The sequence below is a fragment of the Pongo abelii genome, chromosome 10, assembly GCF_028885655.2.
Source record: "Pongo abelii isolate AG06213 chromosome 10, NHGRI_mPonAbe1-v2.0_pri, whole genome shotgun sequence".
NCBI lineage: Eukaryota > Metazoa > Chordata > Mammalia > Primates > Hominidae > Pongo > Pongo abelii.
Window position 1 is genome coordinate 110094549 of NC_071995.2, and position 25983 is coordinate 110120531.

General features: G+C 50.4%; 1 protein-coding gene across 5 annotated transcripts in view; it reads left to right on the top strand.

The window, feature by feature from the left end:
- CUX2 (cut like homeobox 2) overlaps positions 1-25983 on the top strand; it is a 316815-nt gene that overhangs the window by 277989 nt on the left and 12843 nt on the right. For 4 of the 5 annotated variants that reach the window (XM_024257429.3, XM_054528247.2, XM_054528246.2 and 1 more), the window contains 3 exons: positions 7355-8118; positions 9751-9910; positions 23177-23446. In XM_024257429.3, the coding sequence (XP_024113197.2) occupies positions 7355-8118; positions 9751-9910; positions 23177-23446 (1194 nt within the window). The remainder of the gene's footprint in view (positions 1-7354; positions 8119-9750; positions 9911-23176; positions 23447-25983) is intronic. The other variant, XM_054528252.2, reaches the window with a different exon arrangement.

The window sequence follows — 25983 nt, forward strand, 5'->3', positions numbered from 1 at the left end:
GCACTCCAGCCTAGGTGACAAAGCAAGACTCTGTCAAAAAAAAAAAAGAAAAAGAAAAATATCCCAAGACTTGACAAGGCCTACAGGCCCTATAGTCTTCAGGCCCCCCATGCCTATCACATGAACTGTTCATAGTCATGCCCAGCTGCCGTGTACCCCACCCTGCGCCTCTGATGCTGTCCTTACCCCAGACACCTTTCACCTGGCCAACTCCTGCTCATACCTATGACTCAACTCAGAAGTCACCTCCTGCAAGAAGATGGATTGGACACTGCACCCACCTCCCTCCACCCCCACCACAGTGACCTGTTTGCTTGGTGTAGTGGAGCTGGACTGGCCACAAATTCTGGCTCTGCTGTTTATTGGCTATGTGACCTTGGGCAAGTTACTTAGCCTCTTTGTGCCTTCATCGTCTTCTTTTTTTTTTGAGACGGATTCTCACTCTGTCACCCAGGCTGGAGTGCAGTGGCGCAGTCTCAGCTCACTGCAACCTCCACCTCCTGGGTTCAAGCAATTCTCCTGCCTCAGCCTCCTGAGTAGCTGGGATTACACGCACGCGCCACCACACCTGGCTAATTGTGTGTGTGTGTGTGTGTGTGTGTGTGTGTGTATTTTTAGTAGAGACGGGGTTTCACCATGTTGGTCAGGCTGCTCTTGAACTCCTGACCTCATGATCCACCTGCCTCGGACTCCCAAAGTGCTGGGATTACAGGCGTGAGCCACCGTGCCCGGCCCATCTTCTCATCTTTAAAATGGGGACTGTGGGAGGCCGAGGCGGGCGGATCACCTGAGGTCAGGAGTTAGAGACAAGCCTGCCCAACATGGCGAAACCCTGTCTCTACTAAACGTACAAAAAAATTAGCTGGGCGTGGTGGCACATGCCTGTAATCCCAGCTACTCGGGAGGCTAAGGCAGGAGAATCTCTTGAACACAGGAGGCAGAGCTTACAGTGAGCCGACATCACGCCACTGCACTTCAGCCTGGGTGACAAAAGCGAAACTCCATCTCAAAAAGAAAAAAAAAAATGGGGACTGTATTAGTTTTCCTTTCTTAGGGTTGTGTGAGGATCAAATGAGGTCAGCATAATCCTGAAAGATCAGCCATCATTACAGCAAATATAATCATTATTACCTCCCTGTTGAAGTTCTGCGCTGTCACAAACAACTCTGCTGGTGTGGCTGTCCCTCCGTCTGCTGTGGGGGCTTCTTGCAGCCAGGGACCGAGTTCCATCCTCACACCCAGCACAGCGTAGACTGTGGCTGACTGAGACCCTGGACTCCGGTTTCAAAGCCCTCCTCCATTTTTGCAGTGTCTGCTGCCCCCTGGTGGCTGCTCTGAGCAGGTGTCCTGAATCCCTCCGGTTGCCGCCAGGAGCCGAGATGTTTCCCATTGAATGGCCCTCCCTCCTGCCTGGTCCCCGGGAGGGGTGAGGGGATAAGGGATTTACCCGGCTACCCTGCCCCACCTGTAAAATCCCCTGAGCCTAATTTCCTTCTTGGTCAGTTCCAGTAACAAGAGAGATACAAGACAGAGAAGGATGTAATCGTGCAGTAAACATTTATTAAGCACCTAGTGTGGGCTAGACACAGATTTCAGATATGGGTGAGACATGATATGGAGATGAAAAGAACCATGAGAAATAACTAGCCAGGGCCGGGCGTGGCGGCTAACTCCTGACCTCGTGATCCACCTGCCTCGGCCTCCCAAAGTGTTGGGATTACAGGCGTGAGCCACCGTGCCCAGACCATCTTCTCATCTGGGCCTCTGGGAGGCTGAGGCAGGCGGATCACCTCAGGTCAGGAGTTTGAGACCAGCCTGGACAACATGGTGAAACCCCGTCTCTGCTAAAAATACAAAAATTGGCTGGGCATGGTGGTAGGTGCCTGTAATCCCAGCTATTTGGAGGCTGAGGCAGGAGAATTGCTTGAACCTGGGAGGCAAAGGTTGCAGTAAGTGGAAATCACGCCACTACACTCCAGCCTGCGCAACAAGAGCAAAACTCCGTCTAGAAAAAAGAAAAAAAAGAAACCCCATCTCTTCTAAAAATACAAAAATTAGCTAGGTGTGGTGGCACACACCTGCGGTCCCAGCTACTCAAGAGGCTGAGGCAGGAGGATCACCTGAGCCCAGGAGGCAGAGGTTGTGGCGAGCCGAGATCTCATCACTACACTCCAGCCTGGGTGAGAGTAAGATTCTGTCTCAAAAAAAAAGAATAGAAAAATAACTAGCCAAAGTCTCCCACTAAACCAACAGGACAACTGAGGCCAGGGAGGGAAGACATGAGTTCAGTTACACAGAGACAGAGGGAAACCCCAGGTCTCTCACCTCTTTATTCAGCACTTTCTCCTGGGGGTCAGAAGCAGGCTCCAGGGCAATGTCAAAGACAACATCGCAGCAGAGGAAAACGTTTGCTCTCCATGGGCCAGCCAGTAGCCTTATATTCAGGGTCTAGGAGGAGTTCAGCAAGAGGAAAAATACAAAGGTTATTGCCCCATACCCCTGGCAAAAAAAATGAATGCTAAGCAGTGGACACACGAGCTGCTGCCAGGGAGGAAATGAATGTGACTAACTGCTCAATCACGAGTTCTACTTCTGGGATTCAAAGGAAATGTCCAGAATGGGGACAGGGGTTTATATATAAGCTGTTCCGTCATTGTTCATAAGAGTGACAAACTGGAAACAAAACAACCTAAGTGTCCAGCAGTGGGGGATCTGGTAAGTAAAGCAGATAATATCCCTTTAGCAGCATGCGCAGCCCTTAAAGGTAGAACTTTTAATGATAAGAAAAAATGTGGCCGGGCACAGTGGCTCACGCCTGTAATCCCAACACTTTGGAAGGCCAAGACAGATGGATCACTTGAGGTCAGGAGTTGGAGACCAGCCTGGCCCACATGGCAAAACCCTGTCTCTACTAAAAATACAAAAATTAGCCAGGCGTGGTGGTAGGAACCTGTAATCCCAGCTACTCAGGAGGCTGAGGCAGGAGAACCACTTGAACCTGGGAAGCAGAGGTTGCAGTGAGCCGAGATTGCGCCATTGCACTCCAGCCTGAGCAACAGAGCAAGACTCGGTCTCAAAAAAAAAGAAAAAGGTTTAGCCGGGCATAGTGGCACATGCATGTAGTCCCAACCACTTGAGAGGCTGAGGCGGGAAGATCGCTTGAGCCCAGGAGTTTGAGACCAGCCTGGGAAACATACCAAGACCCTGTCTCCAAAAAAGAAAAAAAGAAAGAAAAAAAACACTCATGTTGATACTAAATGGGGACAAACCAGACTACACTTCCACATATCGAGTATGATCATGCAATTCATGTAGTTTAGAAAACAGACTGGAAGGGAATACATGAGAATATTTCATGTGGTTGCCCCTAAGAGACAGTAAGGGGGACTTTCATTTTCATCTTGACTTTTTGTGCTTTTTTTTTGCATGCTCCTCTGTGCTCCCATAGTAGGCAAGTATGAGTTTTTTTTTAATCGAGGTAAAATTCTCATAACATAAAATTAAGCTTTTTTTTTTTTTTTTGAGACAGAGTTTTGCTCTTGTTGCCCAGACTGGAGTGCATTGGCGCAATCTCGGCTCACCACAACCTCCGCCTCCCGGGTTCAAGCGATTCTCCTGCCTCAGCCTCCCTCAACTGGGATTACAGGCATGTGCCACCATGCCTGGCTAATTTTTTTTTTTTTTTTAATTTTTAGTAGAGATGGGGTTTCTCCGTGTTGGTCAGGCTGGTCTCAATCTCCTGACCTCAGATGATCTGCCTGCCTCAACCTCCCAAAGTGCTGGGATTACAGGCGTGAGCCACCGCACCCGGCACTTTTTTTTTTTGGACAGACAATTTTGCTCTGTCGCCCAGGCTGGAGTGCAGTGGTGTGATCTCGGCTCACTGCAACCTCCACCTCCCAGGTTCAAGCAATTCTCCTGCCTCAGCCTCCCGAGTAGCTGGGATTACAGGTGTGTTCCACAACGCCCAGCTAATTTTTGTATTTTTAGTAGAGACGGGGTTTCACCACTTTGGCCAGACTGGTCTCAAATTCCTGACGTCAAGTGATCTGCCTGCCTCAGTCTCCCAAAGTGCTGGGATTACAGACATGATCCACCACGCCCAGCCAAAATTAACCGTTTTAAAGTACGGTTACAATTCAGTAGTAGTTAGTACAGTCAGTGTTATGCAACCATCATCTCTCTCCAGTTCACACATGTTCATCACCCCAGAAGGAAACCCTATACCCATTAAGCAGCGCTTCTCCATTCCACTCTCTCCCCAGCCCCTGGCAGCCACTGGTCTGCATCCTGTTTCTGTGGATTGACCTGTTCTGCACATTTTGTGTAAATGGAATCATATCATATGTGCTACCTTGCGTCTGGCCTCTTTCACTCAGCCCCATGTTTGTAAGGCTCATTCCTGTTGTAGCCCCCGTCAGTGCTTCATTCCTTTTTATGACAAAATAATGTTCCATTGCTATATTACTTTTTAATTGGAAAAGCAATGAAAATTATTTTTAATGGGTCTAGGAGGACCCACTAGGATGAAAACTACACAGAGATAATGAAGAAGGGGTTACATTGATCTGGCTTTCTGCAGAGCTGGAGAGACTCCAGTGTCGGGAACGCTACTCCGAGGGCAGAGGGAAGCACCTTTTCATTTACTGGTTAATTGTCATTCCTCAGGGCACAGATCCATCTATTATCCTTGGTTCATTACACACTCTCAGCGCTGCCGCCTGCACGGCCTTCTCCCGGGTGTGCGTGTGTATGTGTGTACACACGTGCATATATATGTGTATATATATGTGTGTGTATATTCATGCATTCATTCATTCGTTCATTCATGTAAATGACAGAATGAACCTCTGGGAATATATTGCCCAACCCAATATTTAGAAAATTCCCAATAACAGATCTGGCATTTTCCTCCCCATCCCACCCCTGCCTTCCTCTCCTAGAGATGTCTTTCATCCTAAAATTTTGTCCTGTTGTTCCTTTGTGTTTGCCATTTGTAGAAAAGATTTTTCACTAAATCAAATATTGTTTATGTTGTTTGTTATGGAACTTGATAGAAAACATGTGATACCGACCGGGCGCGGTGGCTTACACCTGTAATCCTAGCACTTTAGGAGGCCAAGGCAGGCAGATCATTTGAGCTCAGGAGTTTGAGACCAGCCTGGCTAACATGGTGAAACCCCATCTCTACTAAAAATACAAAAAAAAATTAGCCAGGCCTGGTGGCGAGTGCCTGTAATCACAGCTACTCGGGAGGCTGAGGCAAGAGAATTGCTTGAACCCGGGAGGCAGAAGTTGAGGTGAGCCGAGGTCGCGCCACTGCACTCCAGCCTGGGCAACAGAACAAGTCTTAGTCAAAGAAAAAAAAAAAAGAAAACGTGATACTGAGAGCCATCTTATTGGACTTGTTTTTGTTGTTGTTATTGTTGTTGTTTTTTGAGACAGGCTCTCACTCTGTTGCCCAGGCTGGAGTGCAGTGGTGCAAACATGGCTCACTGCCGCCTCGACCTCCCAGGATCAAGTGATCCTCCTGCCTCAGCTGGGACCATAGGCATACAACACCATGCCTGGCTAATTTTTTTCTTTTTAACTTTTTTGTAGAGTCAGGGTCTCATTTTGTTGCATAGGCTGGTCTTGAGCTCTTGGGCTCCAATAATCCTCCTGCCTCAGCCTCCCAAAGTGCTGGGATTACAAGCATAAGCCACTGCTCCCAGCCTGGACCTGCTTTTTTCACTCAATATTATGTTACCAGGATTCACACAAAGGGCACAGTAGCTCATACCTGTAGTCCTAGCTACTCGGGAGGCTGAGGCAGGAGAAACACTTGAGCCCAGGAGTTTGAGACCACAGAGAGCTCTGATCGCACCTGAGATCAAGCCACTGCACTCCAGCCTGGGCAGCATAGCAAGACCGCATCTCTTTAAAAAAAAAAAAAAGGTTTCATATGTGATTTTCCATGAGGACTTCCTTTTTCACTGCTGTATAGTGTTCCATTGTGTGATCATCCCACTATTTTTTTTTTTCTAGAGATGGATGTCTCATTTTGTCACCCAGGTCAGAGTGCAGTAGTGGAATCTTGGTTCACTGCAGCCTCAACCTCCCAGGCTCAAGCAATCCTCCCAACTCAGACCCTGAGGTACAGGTGGGAGCCACCACGCCTGGCTAATTTTTGTATTTTTTGCAGAGAATGAGTTTTGCCATCTTGCCCAGGCTGGTCTCGAACTCCTAAACTCAGACAGTTTGACAGCCTCAGCCTCCCAAAGTGCTGGGATTACAGGTGTGAGTCACTGTGCCTGGCCCATCCCACTGTTTTTGACCCATTCTCTGTGTGGGCATTTGAATTCGTTGCTATTAGAACAAGTGAAGGGCTGGGCACAGTGGCTCACGCCTGTAATCCCTACACTTTGGGAGGCTGAGGAGGGCAGATCGCTTGAGCCCAGGAGTTTGAGACCAGCCTGGGCAATATGGCAAAACCCCGTCTCTACAAAAAATACAAAAATTAGCTGAGCATGGTGGCACATGCCTGTAGTCCCAGCACTTTGGGAGGCCCAGGAGGAGAATCACTTGAAGCCAGGAGTTTGAAACCAGCCTGGGCAATATGGCAAGACCCCATCTCTATGAAAGAAAGGAAGGAAGAAAGGGAAGGGAAATGGGGAAGGAAGGAAATATTTTTAAATGATTTTTTTTAAAAACAGAACAAGTGAACAAGCCACTTTTCTGTGCCTTCGTGTTTTCTTTGTCTTTGAACATTTGCATGGTTGGATCATGGCCTATGTCAGGTCAGGTCAGGTCAGGTCAGGCCGGGTGCGGTGGCTCATGCCTGTAATCTCAGCACTTTGGGAGGCTGAGGGGTAGATCACTTGAGCTCAGGAGTTCGAGACCAGCCTGGCCAACATGGAAAAACCCTGTCTCTACTAAAGCTAAATAGCTGGGCATGGTGGTGCGCACCTGTAATCCCAGCTGCTCGGGAGGCTGAGGTAGAATTGCTGGAACTGGGGAGGCAGAGGTTGCAGTGAGCTGAGATCGTGCCATTGCACTCCATCCTGGGTGACAGAGTGAGACTCCACCTCAAAACAAAACAAAACAAAACAAGTCAGGTCTGTTTTTACACTGCATTATCCCCATGAGCATGTTCTCTGCATATGCCAAAACCTCACTGTCAACTGAAGTTTTGGTGGCTGCCTAATATTCTGCCACAGGGAGGGATCATAATTTACTTAGCCAATCCCCCGCTGCTGGACACAGAGGTTGCCTGGACACCGTGCTGGCATCAACGGGGATGCTGTGAACATCGTCCCCTGCATGCCAAGCCCTGACCCTGGGCCTCGGGCCGCCCTGTCCCCCCTCCCCGCAGGCGAGCCCAAGACCTCGGCGGCCCCGCTGAGCATCGCCAACGGCGCGGCCCCCGCCAGCACCTCGGAGGACGCCATCAAGAGCATCCTGGAGCAGGCACGCCGTGAGATGCAGGCGCAACAGCAGGCGTTGCTGGAGATGGAGATGGCGCCCAGGGGCCGCTCGGTGCCCCCCTCGCCCCCGGAGCGGCCGTCGCTGGCCACCGCGAGCCAGAACGGGGCCCCGGCCTTGGTGAAGCAGGAGGAGGGCGGCGGGGGCCCCGCGCAGGCGCCCCTCCCGGTCCTGTCCCCCGCCGCCTTCGTGCAGAGCATCATCCGCAAGGTCAAGTCCGAGATCGGTGACGCCGGCTACTTCGACCACCACTGGGCCTCCGACCGCGGCCTGCTCAGCCGCCCCTACGCCTCCGTGTCGCCCTCGCTGTCCTCCTCCTCCTCCTCTGGCTACTCTGGCCAGCCCAACGGCCGCGCCTGGCCCCGCGCGGACGAGGCCCCTGTGCCCCCCGAGGACGAGGCGGCGGCAGGGGCGGAGGACGAACCTCCCAGGGCGGGCGAGCTCAAGGCTGAGGGCGCGACGGCCGAGGCGGGCGCGCGGCTGCCCTACTACCCGGCCTACGTGCCGCGCACCCTGAAGCCCACCGTGCCGCCGCTGACCCCCGAGCAGTACGAGCTGTACATGTACCGTGAGGTGGACACGCTGGAGCTCACCCGCCAGGTCAAGGAGAAGCTGGCCAAGAACGGCATCTGCCAGAGGATCTTCGGGGAGAAGGTGAGTGCAGGGCGGGCCCCCGGTGTCTGGGCTCTGGGAGGAGATGTCTGAGAAGCAGGATGCCCACCCAAGCAGGCTGGCGGGACCCCAGGGGCCCAGGCCCTCCATTCCTGAGTCCTGCTGTCCCTGGGCCCCACAGGAAGGAGAGCCACTGTTCTGCTCCGTGGTTGTTAAAACCGGGAAATGCTTCCATCCTGGCCAGTAAACAGCCACTTAACTCCCCTCCTCCAGGCCCCTCCAGATCGCCTGAGTTCCAGCCACTAAAGGGTTAAGTGGCAGGACTTGGCGGCTCACGCCTGTAATCCCAGCACTTTGGGAGACGGAGGTGGGAAGATCTCTTGAGCCCAGAAGTTTGAGACCAGCCTGGCCAACGTGGCGAAACCCCGTCTCTACAAAAAAATACAAAAATTAAGCTGGGCACGGTGGCTCACACCTGTAATCCCAGCACTTTGGGAGGCTGAGGCGGGCAGATCACGAGATCAAGAGATCAAGACCATCCTGGCCAACATGGTGAAACCCCGTCTCTACTAAAAATACAAAAATTAGCTGGACTTGGTGTCCTGTGCCTGTATAGCCGTGGCTACTTAGGAGGCTGAGGCAGAAGCATCACTTGAACCTGGGGGGCAGGGGTTGCAGCGAGCCAAGATCTCGCTACTGTACTCCAGCCTGGGTGACAGAATGATACTCCATCTCAAAAAAAAAAAAAAAAAAGCATTCGGGACCAGCCTGGGCAATGTAGCAAGACCCCCATCTCTACAAAATAAAAAACATTAGCTGAGTGTGGTGGTGCACAGCTACTCAGGAGGCTGATGTGGGAGAATTGTTTAAACCCAGGTGGTCGAGGCTACAGTGAGCCATGATCACACCAATGCACTCCAGCCTGGGCAACAGAGCAAGACCTCATCCCCCCAAAAATAAATAAAATTTTAAAAAGAAAGGGTTAAATAAAGCTCACCCCAGCCAGGGGACCTCGGTGTTTCCTGATTGGTTGGTGCCCCTGCAATGCCAGTTTTAAGTGTCACCTCTACCTTTAGCAAGGGAATAGGCAAAGGGCCAAGCGAGCTCGGAGGAGGGAGAAACTACTTAAGTGGGAGGTCAGGGAAGGCTTCCTGGAGGAGGGGGGCACTGAAGGATTTTTACATGTAGGGACATTAGGGAGGGTACTGGAGGGGAAGGGCACAGCAACAGCACATGGCAGGCACCTATGAGGAACAAATGAAGGCCGCCTGGATTCCAACAGAGGGGAGGGGAGGGGATGGGAGGCTGGGCGTGGTGGCTCACGCCTATAATCCCAACACTGTGGGAGGCCGAGTTGGGTGGATCACTTGAGGTCAGGAGTTTGAAACCAGCCTGGCCAATGTGGCAAAACCCCATCTCTACTAAAAATATAAAAATTAGCCAGACGTGCACCAGCCTGGTACAAGTCCCAACTACTAAGGAGGCTGAGGCAGGAGAATCATTTGAACCTGGGAGGCGGAGTTTGCAGTGAGCTGAGATCATGCCACTGCACTCCATCCTGGGCAACAGACAAAGTGAGACTCTGCCTCAAAAAAAAAGGTTGGGGAGGAGAGGGAGGGCCAGGTCTATGTCCCGGGGGCCTGCTGACCTACCCCCCTGGCCCGCCCCTCGCAGGTGCTGGGCCTGTCACAGGGCAGTGTGAGCGACATGCTGTCCCGGCCGAAGCCATGGAGCAAGCTGACGCAGAAGGGGCGGGAGCCCTTCATCCGCATGCAGCTGTGGCTCTCCGACCAGCTCGGCCAGGCGGTGGGCCAGCAGCCTGGTGCCTCCCAGGGTGAGTGCGGGCAGGAGCATCTCAGGGGGTGCTGGCAGACTTCCCACCTGCGCAGTGGCGCGTCCGCCTGGCTTTACTGCCCGAGTCTACCTATCTCTCCCTCCCCACTGCCCTGGCTCTCATCCCAGCCACTGTCATGGCTGCCCTGGAACATGGTGGGGGGCTCCTGGGGTTTCTCTGCTCCCCTTTCTTCCTTCCTCCAACCAGAGGGATGCTTCTAGAAGCCACACACCTGATGCACTGGGTCCTGGCTTTAAGCCTCCAAGTGGCTCCATGGTGCTCAGAGCAGGTGGAGAATGTGTTTTGCATGTGGAGTCCCACATCTGGAATTGCTCATCGATCTCAGCTCTGTTTCCTGAAGACCCAGCATGCAGCCTCAGACTCCTTCTTAGCACAGGGCCTTGGGCAGTGCCACCCAGCCGCCTATGATGGCACGAGCAGGCTAGAGTGCCAGCTTTGCCCGGGTGAGGAAACGGAGGCTCAGAGGGATGCCCAAAGTCCCAGAGTCCGGAAGTGCTAGGGGGAGCCCCAGCTCCCTGCCACGGTGGGGACCAGCGGATAAGTCTGCCGGGGCCCTGGTGAGGCACCCACCCGGGCCCTGCACTGGAATGAGGGCACGTGACTGCAAGGACAGGACATCAGACCTGCCCACTGAGAAGGGCAGAGACCAGGGGAGGCCAGACCCTGAGTCCAAGGATCTGAGCTCAGTCTTGTCAATAGGACAAAACCATATCTCAGGTTCACAGAAATGAGCCAGGTCAGCAGGCCCATATCAACAGGAATATGGACTGGAAACATAATGTCAAGTGACAAAAGCCTCCATCCCAGTGACAGTGCTTACTATAGAAGCTAACACCTACAGGATGAGACTGCACGCTGGTGTGGCTGTATGGCTGCAGACTTATGCACTAAAATTTAAAAAGAGGCTGAGGCCAGGCATGGGGGCTCACGCCTGTAATCCCAGCACTTTGGGAGGCTGAGGCTGGAGGATCTCTTGAAGCCAGGAGTTCAAGATCAGCCTGGGCAATAGAGGGAGACTGTGTCTCTACAAAATATAAAAATAATCATTCGGAATGGTACGTGCCTGTGGTCCCAGCTACTCGGGAGGCTGAGGCAGGAAGATCACTTGAGCTGTGATCACCCCACTGCACTCCAGCTTGGGCGACAGAGTGAGACCTTGTCTCAGAAAAAAGGAGGCCGAGCACAGTGGCTCATGCCTGTAATCCCAATACTTTGGGAGGTGAAGGCGGGAGGATCTCTTGAAGCCTGGAGTTTGAAATCAGCCTTGGCAACATGGCGAAACCTCATCTCTACAAATAAAAAATAAAAAATTAGCCAGGTATGGTAGCATGTGCCTGTAAGGGTGAGGCAGGAGGATCACTTAAGCCCAGGAGTTCGAGGCTGCAGTGAGCTATGATCATGCCACTGCACTCCAGCCTGGGCAAGTGAGACCATCTCTAAAAGAATTAATAAAATGAAATGTATAGGCTGGGTGTGGTGGCTCACACCTGTAATCCCAGCACTTTGGGAGGCCAAGGCGGGCGGATCACAAAGTCAGGAGTTTGAGACCAGTCTGGCCAACATGGTGAAACCCCGTCTCTACTAAAAATACAAAAAATTAGCTGGGCATGGTGGCGCGCGCATGTAATCTTAGCTGCTTAGGAGACTGAAGCAGGAGAATCGAGTGACCTGGGAGGCAGAGGTTGCAGTGAGCTGAGATCCTCGCCATTGCACTCTAGCCTGGGCAACAGTGTGAGACTCTGTCTCAAAAAAAAAAAAAAAAAAAAAAGAAAAGAAAGAAATGCATAAGGAGGCAGCCCCCCAGCTGGGGAGGGAGGTTGCCCTGGGCAGGGAGAGGGCCAGGAAGAGTCAGGGAGTGGTGACTTTGTCTGCTCTGCTCCTTTCCTATTCTTTTTTTTTGTTTTCTTTTGTTTTTGTTTTGAGACAGAGTCTTGCTCTGTTGCCTAGGCTGGAGTGCAATGGCACAATCTCGGCTCACTGCAACTTCTGCCTCCCGGGTTCAAGTGATTCTCCTGCCTCAGCCGCCTTAGTAGCTGGGATTACAGGCGTGGGCCACCATGCCCGGCTAATTTTATATTGTTAGTAGAGACAGGGTTTCTCCATGTTGGTCAGGCTGGTCTTGAACTCCTGACCTCAGGGGATCCACCCACCTTGGCTTTCCAAAGTGCTGGGATTACAGGCGTGAGCCACAGCACCCAGCCCTTTCCTGTTTCTTTAAAACAAGAAGGGAGATTGGAAGTGATGGGGGTGAAGTGTCAGCATCGATTACGGTGATGGGTGGAAGGGAGGGGAGGATTTATGTATTGTCTTCTGTATATTTCTGTATGTTTTTAATAGTTTATAAATACAATGTTTGATTTAAACATTCCTCTCCATAAGGCTGTAACGAGGATTAAAAGCAGCCATGCTGGCCGGGTAGGGTGCCTCATGCCTGTAATCCCAGCACTTTGGGAGGCTGAGGCAGGCGGATCACGAGGTCAGGAGATTGAGACCATCCTGGCTAACTCAGTGAAACCCGTCTCTACTAAAAATACAAAAAAAAAAAAAAAAAAATTATCCGGGTGTGGTGGCAGGCGCCTGTAGTCCCAGCTACTCAGGAGGCTGAGGCAGGAGAATGGCGTGAATCTGGGAGGCAGAGCTTGCAATGAGCCAAGATCGTGTCACTGCACTCCAGCCTGGGTGACAGTGAGACTCCGTCTCAAAAGAAAGAAAAAAAAAAAAAAGCAGCCATGCTAATGCTAATGACCACTGCCACTTAATCACACGTAGCACCAAGTGGTCAAAGTGCTTTGTCCTGTAATCTTCATGTCAGTCTCCACTAAAGGGACTGTTTATCATTACCATTTCACAGATGAGGGAATCCAGGGGCACGGTAGCGCAGTGACTTGCCCAAGGCCACCATCCAGTGAGTGGCAGAGCTAGGATGAGCACTCTAGGCTGTGGGCCATCAGGCTTCCTGCCCGCTAGGATCCCCAAATGTGCCTACCCAAGAGCCTACCTGGGAAAAGACTTCCATCCTTTTTTGTTTTATACTGTTGTGGTGGGGGAGGGTTGGTTTTGTTTTATAGTGTTGTGGTGGGGGAGGGGTGGGTCTTGTTTTATAGTGTGTTGGGGAGGGGTTGGTTTTGTTTATAGTGTTGTGTTGGGGGGGTGGGTTTGTTTATAGTGTTGTGTTGGGGGTGGGTTTTGTTTATAGTGTGTTGGGGAGGGGTTGGTTTTGTTTTATAGTGTTGTGGTGGGGGAGGGGTTGGTTTTGTTTTATAATGTTGTGGTGGGGGAGGGGTGGGTTTTGTTTATAGTGTTGTGTTGGGGGTGGGTTTTGTTTTATAGTGTTGTGGTGGGGGAGGGTGGGTTTTGTTTTATAGTGTTGTGGTGGGGGAGGGGTGGGTCTTGTTTTATAGTGTTGTGGTGGGGGAGGGGTGGGTCTTGTTTTATAGTGTTGTGGTGGGGGAGGGTTGGTTTTGTTTTATAGTGTTGTGGTGGGGGAGGGGTGGGTCTTGTTTTATAGTGTTGTGGTGGGGGAGGGGTGGGTCTTGTTTTATAGTGTTGTGGTGGGGGAGGGTTGGTTTTGTTTTATAGTGTTGTGGTGGGGGAGGGGTGGGTCTTGTTTTATAGTGTTGTGGTGGGGGAGGGTTGGTTTTGTTTTATAGTGTTGTGGTGGGGGAGGGGTGGGTCTTGTTTTATAGTGTTGTGGTGGGGGAGGGTTGGTTTTGTTTTATAATGTGGTGGGGGAGGGGTGGGTTTTGTTTATAGTGTTGTGTTGGGGGTGGGTTTTGTTTTATAGTGTTGTGGTGGGGGAGGGGTTGGTTTTGTTTTATAGTGTTGTGGTGGAGGAGGGGTTGGTTTTGTTTTATAGTGTTGTGGTGGGGGAGGGGTGGGTCTTGTTTTATAGTGTTGTGGTGGGGGAGGGGTTGGTTTTGTTTTATAGTGTGGTGGTGGGGGAGGGGTGGATTTTGTTTATAGTGTGGTGGTGGGGGAGGGGTTGGTTTTGTTTTATAGTGTTGTGGGGGAGGGGTGGGTTTTGTTTATAGTGTTGTGTTGGGGGTGGGTTTTGTTTTATAGTGTTGTGGTGGGGGAGGGGTTGGTTTTGTTTTATAGTATTGTGGTGGGGGAGGGGTGGGTTTTGTTTATAGTGTTGTGTTGGGGGTGAGTTTTGTTTTATAGTGTCGTGGGGCGGAGGGGTGGGTTTTGTTTATAGTGTTGTATTGGGGGATGGGTTTCTTTTATACTGTTGTGGTGGAGGAGGGGTTGGTTTTGTTTTATAGTGTTGTGGTGGGGGAGGGGTGAGTCTTGTTTTATAGTGTTGTGTTGGGGAGGGGTGGGTTTTGTTTATAGTGTTGTGTTGGGGGGTGGGTTTTGTATTATAGTGTTGTGGTGGAGGAGGGGTTGGTTTTGTTTTATAGTGTGGTGGGGGAGGGGTGGGTCTTGTTTTATAGTGTTGTGTTGAGGAGGGGTTGGTTTTGTTTTATAGTGTTGTGTTGGAGAGGAGTTGGTTTTGTTTTATAGTGTTGTGGGGGAGGGTTGGTTTTGTTTTATAGTGTTGTGGTGGGGGAGGGGTTGGTTTTGTTTTATAGTATTGTGGTCGGGGAGGGGTGGGTTTTGTTTATAGTGTTGTGTTGGGGGTGAGTTTTGTTTTATAGTGTTGTGGGGGAGGGGTGGGTTTTGTTTATAGTGTTGTGTTGGGGGATGGGTTTTGTTTTATAGTGTTGTGTTGAGGAGGGGTTGGTTTTGTTTTATAGTGTTGTGTTGGGGAGGGGTTGGTTTTGTTTTATAGTGTTGTGGTGGGAGAGGGGTTGGTTTTGTTTTATAGTGTGGTGGGGGAGGGGTGGGTCTTGTTTTATAGTGTTGTGTTGAGGAGGGGTTGGTTTTGTTTTATAGTGTTGTGTTGGAGAGGAGTTGGTTTTGTTTTATAGTGTTGTGGGGGAGGGTTGGTTTTGTTTTATAGTGTTGTGGTGGGGGAGGGGTTGGTTTTGTTTTATAGTGTTGTGGTGGGGAAGGGGTTGGTTTTGTTTATAGTGTTGTGTTGGGGGGGTGGGTTTGTTTATAGTGTTGTGTTGGGGGTGGGTTTTGTTTATAGTGTGTTGGGGGGTGGGTTTTGTTTTATAGTGTTGTGTTGGGGAGGAGTTGGTTTTGTTTTATAATGTTGTGGTGGGGGAGGGGTTGGTTTTGTTTTATAGTGTGGTGGTGGGGGAGGGATGGGTTTTGTTTATAGTGTGGTGGTGGGGGAGGGGTGGGTTTTGTTTTATAGTGTGGTGGAGGAGGGGTGGGTTTTGTTTATAGTGTTGTGGGGGAGGGGTGGGTTTTGTTTTATAGTGTGGTGGAGGAGGGGTGGGTTTTGTTTATAGTGTTGTGGGGGAGGGGTGGGTTTTGTTTTATAGTGTTGTGGGGGAGGGGCGGGTTTTGTTTATAGTGTTGTGGTGGGGGAGGGGTGGGTTTTGGTTTTTTTGAGGCATAGTCTCACTCTGTCGCCCAGGCTGGAGTGGTGAGCCACTGCGCCTGGTCTGTGGTGTTATGTTTTAACTAACTTTTTTACTGTAGTAAAATTCACATAACAGCTGGGCACGGTGGCTCACACCTGTAATCCCAGCACTTTGGGAGGCCGAGGCGGGCGGATCACTTGAGCCCAGGAATTTGAGACCAGCCTGCCCAACATGGAGAAACTCCGTCTCTCCTAAAAGTACAAAAATTAGCCGGGTGTGGCAGCACGCATCTGTAATCCCAGCTACTCGGGAGGCTAAGGCGAGAGGATCGCTTGAACCCAGGAAGCGGAGGTTGCAGTGAGCCGGGATGGCACCACTGCACTGCAGCCTGGGTGACAGAGTGAGACTGTCTCAAACAAACAAAAATCACATAACGTAAAATGTACCTTTTAAACCATTTTTTAACTGTACAATTCAGTGGATCTAATACATGCACAGTGTGTGTGACCATCACCTCTATCTAATTCCAGAATATTCCCACCACCCCAAAAAGGAACCCCATACCCGTCCAGCAGTCATTGCCCATCCTCCTTCCCCCCAGCTCCTGGAACTCCGCTTTCTTTCTGTCTGGATTTGCCTCGTCTGAATGTTTCATGTAGATGGAATCCTGTACTAGTTGGCCGTCTATGGCTGGCTTCTTTCAGTTAACGTGCTTTCAAGGCTCATACAGGCTGTAGCATGCATCAGAATTTCCTTCCTTTTTTATGGCTAAATGATATTCCATTGTATGAATAGACCCCATTTTGGCTATTTTGAATAATGCTCCTACGAAAATTTGTGTACATATTTGTGTTTGAACCCCCATTTTCTGTTCTTTGAACATATATCTAGGAGTACAGTTGGCTAGATCATATGGTAACTCTGTGTTTAACTTACTGAGGAAGTTCAAAGGGTTTCTATTTCTCCAGGTCCTTACCAACATGGGTTATCTCCCATTTGTTGAAGCTAGCCATCCTGGTGGGTGTGTAAGTGGTATCTCACTATAGTTTTTATTTGCATTTCCCCAGTGTCTGATTGTTTTGGTTTTAGATTTTATTGTTATGGAAGGATTTGACCACAGGTAGGATAGAGGTAAGCAGAGAAGATGGAGAATGGTGTTCCTTGTGGAAGGAATGGCACAGGCAGCGGCTAGGAGGTGGGACTATGCACGGCCTGGGAAGAGATGTGAGTAGAGGTGGCGGGGTCCCCTGCTCTCCCAGAATAGGAAGCCAAGGCTAGGCACAGTGCCTCACGCCTGTAATCCCAGGACTTTGAGAGGCTAAGGCAGGCGGATCACTTGAGGTCAGGAGTTCGAGACCAGCCTGACCAACATGGCAAAACCCCTCCTCTACAAAATTACAAAAATTAGCTGGGCATGGTGGCGGGTGCCTGTAGTCCCAGCTACTCAGGAGGCTGAGGTGTGAGGATGCTTGAGCCTAGGAGGTCAAGGCTGCAGTGAACTGGAGTGAGTGCATTCCAGTCTGGACAACAGAGCGAGACCCTGTCTCAAAAACGACAATAATAATAATAATCAGGGAATCAGACCTGAAGGTGGCTACTGTAGCTGCTGGCCCTAGGGAAAGAGTGGTGATGGCAGATCCACCCTCACAGCCTCTGCTTGTTCATAACCTACTGGGTCTGGAAGCAAAAGGGTGTATCCATTGCCCACAAAGTCCCAGAGTCTGGCTGTGGGGCTGGGTGTCAGGACCTGTCCAAGCCCCCCGTGTGTATTCCCTGGCCACTGGGGCGGGCAGGGACTGGAACTGGAACCCTGACCATACCCATTACTGAAGTTGAGCCAGATGCCATGGGAGGGTTATAAAGCAAGCCCTTATCCCCACGCCCACTGCCAGGCGCAGCCCCGGGTGTAATCAGCGCTACCTACTGTGGCAGCATCAGTATTCCAGACCCTTCCATCCGAGGTTTCTCAGAATTCCCAAGCAGTCAAGGAAGCCCTGTTCTGTCCCCATACACAGTCCCTCTCTTCCCTCTGTCTCTCTCCTCCAATTTCTTTTGTGTGTGTGTGTGTGACAGAGTCTCCCTCTGTCGCCCAGGCTGGAGTGCAATGGTGTGATCTCGGCTCACTGTAACCTCCGGCTCCTGGGTTCAAGCAATTCTCCTGCCTCAGCCTCCCAAGTAGCTGGGATTACAGGCACCCAACTAATTTTTTGTATTTTTAGAAGAGACAGGTTTTGCCATGTTGGCCAGGCTGGTCTTGAACTCCTGACCTCAGGTGATCCACCCACCTTGGCCTCCCAAAGTGCTGGGATTACAGGCATGAGCTACTGCACCCAGTCACCTCCAGTGTCTTATTTCTGTTTTTCTCACTCTGCATTTTTTTGATTCACCTATCTCTCTCTCTCTCTTTCTCTCTCTCTCTCTCTCTCTCTCCCTCCCTCTCCCCCTCTCCCCCTCTCTCCCTCTCCCTCTCTTCCCCCCACCCCATTCTCTCTCTCCCCCTGCCTCTCTCACCATCTGTCTCCCGCTCTGTTTGCTCTGTCTCTTCCTCCCTGGCCCTCCCTGGCCCTCCAGTGCTCTCTTTTCATCTCTCTTGCACCGTCCCTATCTCTCCAGGAGAGAGAGATTTCCCAGGATCTGGAACTTTCTGTAGTAAAATAAAGAAAGTTGTGGGCAGACTGGGATGGGTTGGTCACTCTGCTCTCTCCTGTCCCCAGCTGCCCACAGCCCTGTCTGGCGCCCCACCCACAAGCCCACCAAGGCAAGAAGACCCCGCCTCTCCCTGTCATCACCTCCCTCTCCAGATAACCCAGTTGTTCACATGTGACCCCCCCAGCCCTGTAATTAGCACAGTCTTCCTGATAGAGATAATTTCTGAATCTTTCCATCACTTTGTCAGAAGCGATTCTCAGTCAGAGGAGTCAGAAAGGCGGGATTCTCCCTGGGGGAGTGGGATTGGGGGTGGTTGTGTTCTTTCCTGCCAATCATCTCCTTGTTATCCTGTTCGCTTTGCTTCTTGGCCTTGTAGGTTGGGACATGGGTGCAGACAGTTTTCCAAGAGGGAGATGCCTTCAAAGACCCTCAGTTTTTTGTGTTTTTTGTTTGTTTTTGAGGTGGAGTCTTGCTCTTTCACCTAGGCTGGAGTGCAGTGGCGCAATCCCGGCTCACTGCAGCCTCTGCCTCCCAGGTTCAACCAATTCTCCTGCCTCAGCCTCCAGAGTAGCTGGGGCTACAGGTGTGTGCAAACACACCCGGCTAATTTTTTTGTATTTTTAGTAGAGATGGGGTTTCACCATGTTGGCCAGGCTGGTCTTGAACCCCTGACCTCAGGTGATCCACCCATGTTGGCCTTCCAAAATGCAGGGATTACAGGCGTGAGCCACCATGCCCGGCCCAAAGACCGTCAGTTTTCCAGCTGGCCCCAGCCCCTCTCCTGCTGCCAACAGTGGGCAGACACCTAGGACAGACTCTCACTTTCCCAGACAGGCCCTCCCACACCAACATGGCATCAGTGTTGGTAACAGTGAGCCTGGAACATGCCCACATAAGCCTCAGCATCACACGGATGCTACCTGAATGGCCAGGATCAGCTCACTTGAGGCTGGAGGCACAGTAGACTTCTTGAGATCCCAAGGTCACAAAGCGCCGTGATGCTATACTTGGAACTCGGGGGCTTCACCTTGCCCTCTTCAGGAATACTCAGGGATCCTGGCCAAAATTACTCCATAGGCATCTGCCCAGAGCCCCTGCCCCACCCCCAGGCTCTGGGGACTCACCTGTGACTAACTTGTAGTCCTTGCCTTCAAGGGGCTCACAGTTGGTAGATGAGAGGACAGTGTTGGGCATAACCCAACCCCAGCTCAAGTCCTGACTTTGCCATTTATTGCTGTCTGATCTTGGACAAGTTGCCTAACCTCTCTGAACCTCGGTTTCCTCACCCATAAAATGGGATGACATAGTACTTACCTCTTAGAGGTGTCATGAGGGTCACTTGAGATCATGAGCATTGGCCAGCCACAGTGACCCACGCCTGTAATCCCAACTCTTTGGGAGGCCAAGGCAGGAGGATCACTTGAGCCCAGGAGTTTGATACCAGCCTGGGCCACATAGTGAAACCCTATCTCTATTTAAAAATACATATATATATATAAAGAGAGGGATCATAGGCATAAAGCACATAATACTACACTGGGCATGTAGTAAGTACTCAATAAAGGGAGTTTATTAGCGTCATCATCATTGTCATCAGTAAGGAAGAGATCTGGCCCAAGCAAGAAATTATAGCAAACTGTGACGATATATATTCAAGGTGCTATTGGACCCCAAAAGTCTAATGGACCTCAGGGAAGGGACATTTAGGCCTGGGTCTTGAGGAATGCATAGAAGTTCAAGATTAGAAGGAAAGTCCTCAGGATGGCAAGACCAGCCTGAGCAAAGACATAGGGGCTTAGAGAGGAGCCTAGATGTTTGTGAAGGGGAGTGAGGGAGATGCTGTAGCTCCAGTTGGCAGGGTAGGCAGGGACAAGGGAGTTCAGAGCCTTAATCACCAAGACAAGGTGATAGACATTTCTTGCGCAAGGGGCAATGGGGAGCCATTGATGATTCTGGAGCATGGGAGTGGTCTGATCCGAGTGACCAACTCACCCACGACAGAGAAGGAAAGAACACATCCTGGGCTCAGGATGTCTCTTCTGAAAGTAAAGCCGTTGCTCCCTTTTCTTCTAGCTGTCATACATTTTAATGGTTATTTTAACAAATTTCCAGCAGGTGGCAGTCGAATGCCTCAAGGAAGAGGCATCTTTTTCTGATTTGCTGGGATTAGGTGTGGCCAGTGCTGGGATTCCCAGACCGCACACCATGCTTGCCAACCCATTAGGGGTGCCTCCCTGGGGATGCCTCCACCATTCCTGGTTTCTCAGGAGGCTCAGCTCACACTGGGACTCCCATGGGTGCCTCTAATGCTCCAGGAGGTAGAGGTGATGGAGGAGGTGGAGGTGGGCCCTTGCCCCACGTTATCTCATGGAGGTCTCTCGATGGCCCCAAGTAGTATGTGTAATGCTATGTGTCTTACGGACCCATTTAACAGATGCAAGGACGGAGGCTTGGCAAAGTCATCCACCCGAGATACAAGCCCCAGATATCTTTCAAATCGTTTTTCCAATGTATATTCACACAAAATGTCTTTTGAAAAATGAAAAATGGGCCCGGCATGGTAGTTCAAGCCTATAATCCCAGTACTCTGGAGGGCCGAGGAGGGTGGATCACTTGAGCTCAGGAATTCAAGACCAGCCTGGCCAATATGGCAAAACCCCATCTTTATAAAAATACAAAAGTTAGCCGGGCATGGTGGCACACGCTTATAATCCCAGCTATGGGGGAGGCTGAGGCAGGAGAATCACTTGAAGCTGGGAGGCTAGGTTGCAGTGAGCCAAGATCATGCCACTGCACTCCAGCCTGGGTGACAGAGTGAGTGAGACTCCATCTCCAAAAAAAAGAAAAATGAAAAATGTAGTTTCAAAATCTGTCTACTTTTTTTTTTTTTTTTTTTTTTTTGGAAACAGAGTCTTGCTCTGTTGCCCAGACTGGAGTGCAGTGGTGTGATCTCGGCTCACTGCAAGCTCCGCCTCCCAGGTTCAAGCAATTCTGCTGCTGCCTCAGCCTCCCAAGTAGCTGGGATTACAGGCATGTGCCACCATGCCCAGCTAATTTTGTATTTTTTCGTAGAGATGGGGTTTCACCATTTGGCCAGGCTGGTCTCGAACTCCTGACCTTAGGTGATCTGCCCACTTTGGCCTCCCAAAGTGCTGGGATTACGGGCATGAGCCACTGCACCCAGCCCCAATCTAGCTTTTTAAATGTGGCATTGCACTATGGACATCTTTTCATTACATTTTCTTTCATTGCCTTGGAAGAGCCCACTTCAGGGATCCCCCATATTTTATTCAGCCAGTCTCCTGTGGTTGAACTTGTAGATCATTGCTGACTTCTTTAGTTGTTGCCGTTTACTTAACTTTTCATTTTGAGGTAACTTCTAATTTACAGAAGAATTGAAACAGTAGAACAGCAAACTCCCTGCCCTGTACCCAGTTTGAACAGTTATTAATTTTGCCACAATCGTGCTCTTTCTCTGCCATTTGAGGAATTCATTGACATCTTGTCCCTTTAACCCTAAATACTTCAACAAGTGCTTTCCAAAAACAAGAAATTTTACAGTAGTAAAATACTGGCATGTATCCCACCATCTATATTCAGGTTTCTTCAGTTGCCCCAATAATATCCTTTATGTGCTATATAAATTTTTAGATACAATATATAAATCTTGGCCAGGCACTGTGGCTCAATCCCAGCACTTTGGGAGGCCAAGGCAGGTAGATCACTTGAGGCCAGGAGTTTGAGACCAGCCTGGCCAACATGGTGGAACCCCGTCTCTACTAAGAATACAAAAAACTAGCCAGGTGTGGTGGCATGCGCCTATAATCCCAGTGATTTAGGAGGCTGAGGCACAAGAATCTCTTGAACCCGGGAGGTGGAAGTTGCAGTGAGCCGAGATCATGCCACTGCACTTCAGCCTGGGTGAAATTTTTTGAGACAGAGTGAAACACTCTGTCTCAAAAAAAGAAAAATGAGCTGGGCATGGTGATGCACACCTGTGGTCCCAGCTACTTGGGAGGCTAAGGTGGAAGGATCACTTGCGCCCAGGAGGTCGAGGTTGCAGTGAGTTATCATCAAGCCACTGCACTCCATCCTGGGCAACACAGCAAGACGCTGTCTCAAAATGAATTAATTAAATAAAATACGTAAATTTCTTTTCCCCATGCAGGATGAGATTCAAGATCACTTGTGTTTAGTTTTTGTTTTGATTTGGACAGTTCTGCCTTTCTTTGTTTTCCAGTGTTGCCCTTTCTGAAGAGTAGAGGCTGTTATTTCCTGGACAGTCTGAGTTTGGTTGCCTGATGTGCCCTTGAAATCAGATTTGGGCTGTGTACTTGGGGCTGGGGATATCGCAGAAGTGATGCCATGTCCTTCTCAGGCCATCCTCTCAGGAGGCCCACGTTGCTGACTTGTCCTGTGATTGGTGATAGTAACTTGGATCATTGGTTAAGATGGTGTCCACCAGTGCCTGTAATCCCAGCGAGTCAGGAGGCTGACGCAGAATTGCTTGAACCTGGGAAAGAGGTTGCAGTGAGCCGAGATCGCACCACTGCACTCCAGCCTGGGTGACAGAGAGAGAGTCCAACCAGGTCTCTGTACTGTAAAGTGGCTAGTTTTCCCTTTGTAATTACTAAGCATCGGCCAGGTGTGGTGGCTCATGTCTGTAATCCCAGCATTTTGGGAGGCCGAGGTGGGCGGATCATGAGATCAGGAGATCAAGACCATCCTGGCTAACATGGTGAAACCCCGTCTCTACTAAAAATATAAAAAATTAGCAGGGCATAGTGGCACATGCCTGTAGTCCCAGCTACTTGGGAGGCCGAGGCAAGAGAATCGCTTGAACCCGGGAGGCAGAGGTTGCAGTGAGCTGAGATCACACCACTGCACTCCAGCCTAGGTGACAGAGCGAGACTCTGTCTTAAAAAAAAAAAAAAAAAATTGCTAAGCATCATGTGGGGAGATACTTGGAGACTTTGTAAAAATCCCAGTCCAGTCCTCATCAAACTTTCATCCACTAGTTTTAGCATCCAGGGTGGTCCCTACCTGAGCGATTATTACTACAGTGGTTGCAAAATGGGTGTTTGGCAACTCTTGGCTGTAAGAAGCAAGCCTCCCGAAACTGGATGTGTCTGTGCCAGATTATAGTAACCGCCTTCTCTTTCTCTGTGGCCCACAGCCAGTCCCACAGAACCAAGGTCCTCACCATCCCCACCCCCCAGCCCCACAGAGCCTGAGAAGAGCTCCCAGGAGCCGTTGAGCCTGTCCCTGGAGAGCAGCAAGGAGAACCAGCAGCCAGAGGGCCGCTCCAGCTCCTCGTTGAGCGGGAAGATGTACTCAGGCAGCCAGGCCCCAGGGGGCATCCAGGAGATCGTGGCCATGTCCCCCGAGCTGGACACGTACTCCATCACCAAGAGGGTGAAGGAGGTCCTCACAGACAACAATCTAGGTACGGAGCGGGTGGGAATCGGACAGGCTGCCTCCCACCTGGGTTGGCTCCTACTTGCCTTGCAAAGGTGTCTGGAGCTGGGACCCAGTGGCTCATACCTGTAATTCCAGTGCTTTGGGAGGCCAGGGAGGGAGGATCGCTTGAGGCCAGGAGTTTGAGGCCAACCTGGGCAGCATAGCAAGATCTCATATCTTAAAAAAGCTTTTAAAAATTAGCTGAAAACTCCATGCATACAAACTTCACACGTGTTGGTGCATGCCTGTAGTCCTAGCAACTCAGGAGCCCGAGGCAGGAGAATCGTGTGAGCCCAGGAGTTCAAGGCTGCAGTGAGCTATGATCATGCCACTGCATGCCAGCCTGGGCAACAGAGCAAGACTTTGTCTCTAAAATAAATTAATGGCTGGGCATGGTGGCTCACACCTTGTAATCCCAGCATTTTGGGAGGCCCAGGCAGGTGGATCATCTGAGGTCAGCAGTTCGAGACCAGCCTGGCCAGCATGGTGAAACCTCGTCTCTACTGAAAATACAAAAAAATTAACCAGTCGTGGTGGCACATGCCTGTAGTCCCAGCTACTTGGGAGGCTGAGGCAGGAGAATCGCTTGAATCTGGGAGGCAGAGGTTGCAGTGAGCTGAGATCACACCACTGCACTCCAGCCAGGGTGACAGAGTGAGACCTCGTCTCAAAAAAAAAAAAATCAGTCAATCAGTAAAATAAAAAATAGGCCGGGCACGGTGCCTCACGCCTGTAATCCCAGCACTTTGGGAGGCCGAGGCGGGCGGATCGTCTCAGGTCAGGAGTTCCCGATCAGCCTGGCCAACGTGGTGAAAGCCCATCTCTACTAAAAATACAAAAAGTAGCCAGGTGTGGTGGCATGCACTTGGAATCCCAGCAACTCAGGAGGCTAAGGAGAATCATTTGAATCCAGGAAATGGAGGTTGCAGTGAGCCGAGATCGCACCACTGCACTCCAGCCTGGGCAACAGAGTGAGACTTCATCTCCAAAAAAATTTTTTTAAAAAGCTTCCTAAAATTAGCTGCAAACTTCTGCATACAAACTTCACACATTGTGGTGAATGCCTGTAGTCCTCAGGAAGCTGAGGCAGGAGGACCCCACGAGCCCAGGAATTCAAGGCTGCAGTGAGCTGTGATCATGCCATTGCACTCCAGCCTGGGTGACACAGGAAGACCTTGTCTCTAAAAAAGTTAAATTAAAAAAAAAAAAAAAGACAACAGTGTCCACGGTGAGATCCCAGGGCACTGGAGTCAGCCCCAGGGCATCCAGGACCCTGTGTGAGGCATCTATCTGGCTCTGACCTGGGTCTGGGATGGGACAAAGTGAATGCAGGTCTGAGAGGACCTGGAATTCTCAGCCCACGGCTTTAAAAACTTCTTTCCAGGAAGACGTGGAGAACCCCAGTCACTGCGGAACTCCCGCTCAGTCCTCACCCAGTGCTGAAGTCTTTGCCCTCTTGGGCCACAGTGGAAAAATCTCTTCTAGGGCTCTTTCCCTTTTTGGGACACAAATTCCTCTGAGTCTTAAAAGCAGGTGATGCCCCCCTCCCAGAGGGATGTACGCAAACCCCAACATTTTCACTACAATTTCTATTATAAAAATAGGACATTCATTGTTTTAAAATATACCAAACAATACGGGAAAAAAAAGTTACTAAAAAAGTAAATAAATCCCTCCCCATTGGCCTCTCAGTCACACTCCAGTGTTGTGTGTGTGTGTGTGTGTGTGTGTGTATTTTTTTAAGATGGCGTCGTCCTGTCACCCAGGCCCCAGGCTGGAGTGCAGTGGTGCGATCTCAGCTCACTGCAACTTCCGCCTCCCAGGTTCAAGCGATTCTCCTGCCTCAGCCACCCTAGTAGCTGGGATTACAGGCGTGAGCCACCACTCCTGCCTAATTTTTGTGTTTTTAGTAGAGACGGGGTTTCACCATGCTGGCCAGACTTGTCATGAACTCTTGACCTCAAGTGATCCTCTCGTCTCATCCTCCCAAAGTGCAGGGGTTACAGGTGTGAGCCACCATGCCCAGCCCACACTTCAGTTTTTTAATGTCTCTTTGACACTTTCTGAACACATGTAAGAACATATATATATACACTTAATTTCCTTTCCTTTTTTTCTGTATAGACGAAATGATACAAATATTGCGTTGCAACTTGCTTTTGAAAAATGAACACTAGGCTGGGTGTGGTGGCTCACACCTGTAATCCCAGCACTTTGGGAGGCCGAGGCGGGAGGACTGTTGGAGGTCATGAGTTCCAGACCAGCCTGGGCAACATGGCGAAACCCCATCTCTACAAAAAATAGAAAAATTAGCTGGGTGTGGTGGTGTGTGCCTATAGTACCAGCCGCTCGGGAGGATAAGGCAGGAGGATGGCTTGAGCCCAGGAGACAGAGGTTGCAAGGAGCCAAGATCATACCACTGCAGTCCAGCCTGGGTGATAGAGCGAAACTTTGTCCCCAAAAAAATGAAAAATAAAAATACAAAAATTAGCCAGGTGTGGTGGCTTAAGCCTGTGTTCTCAG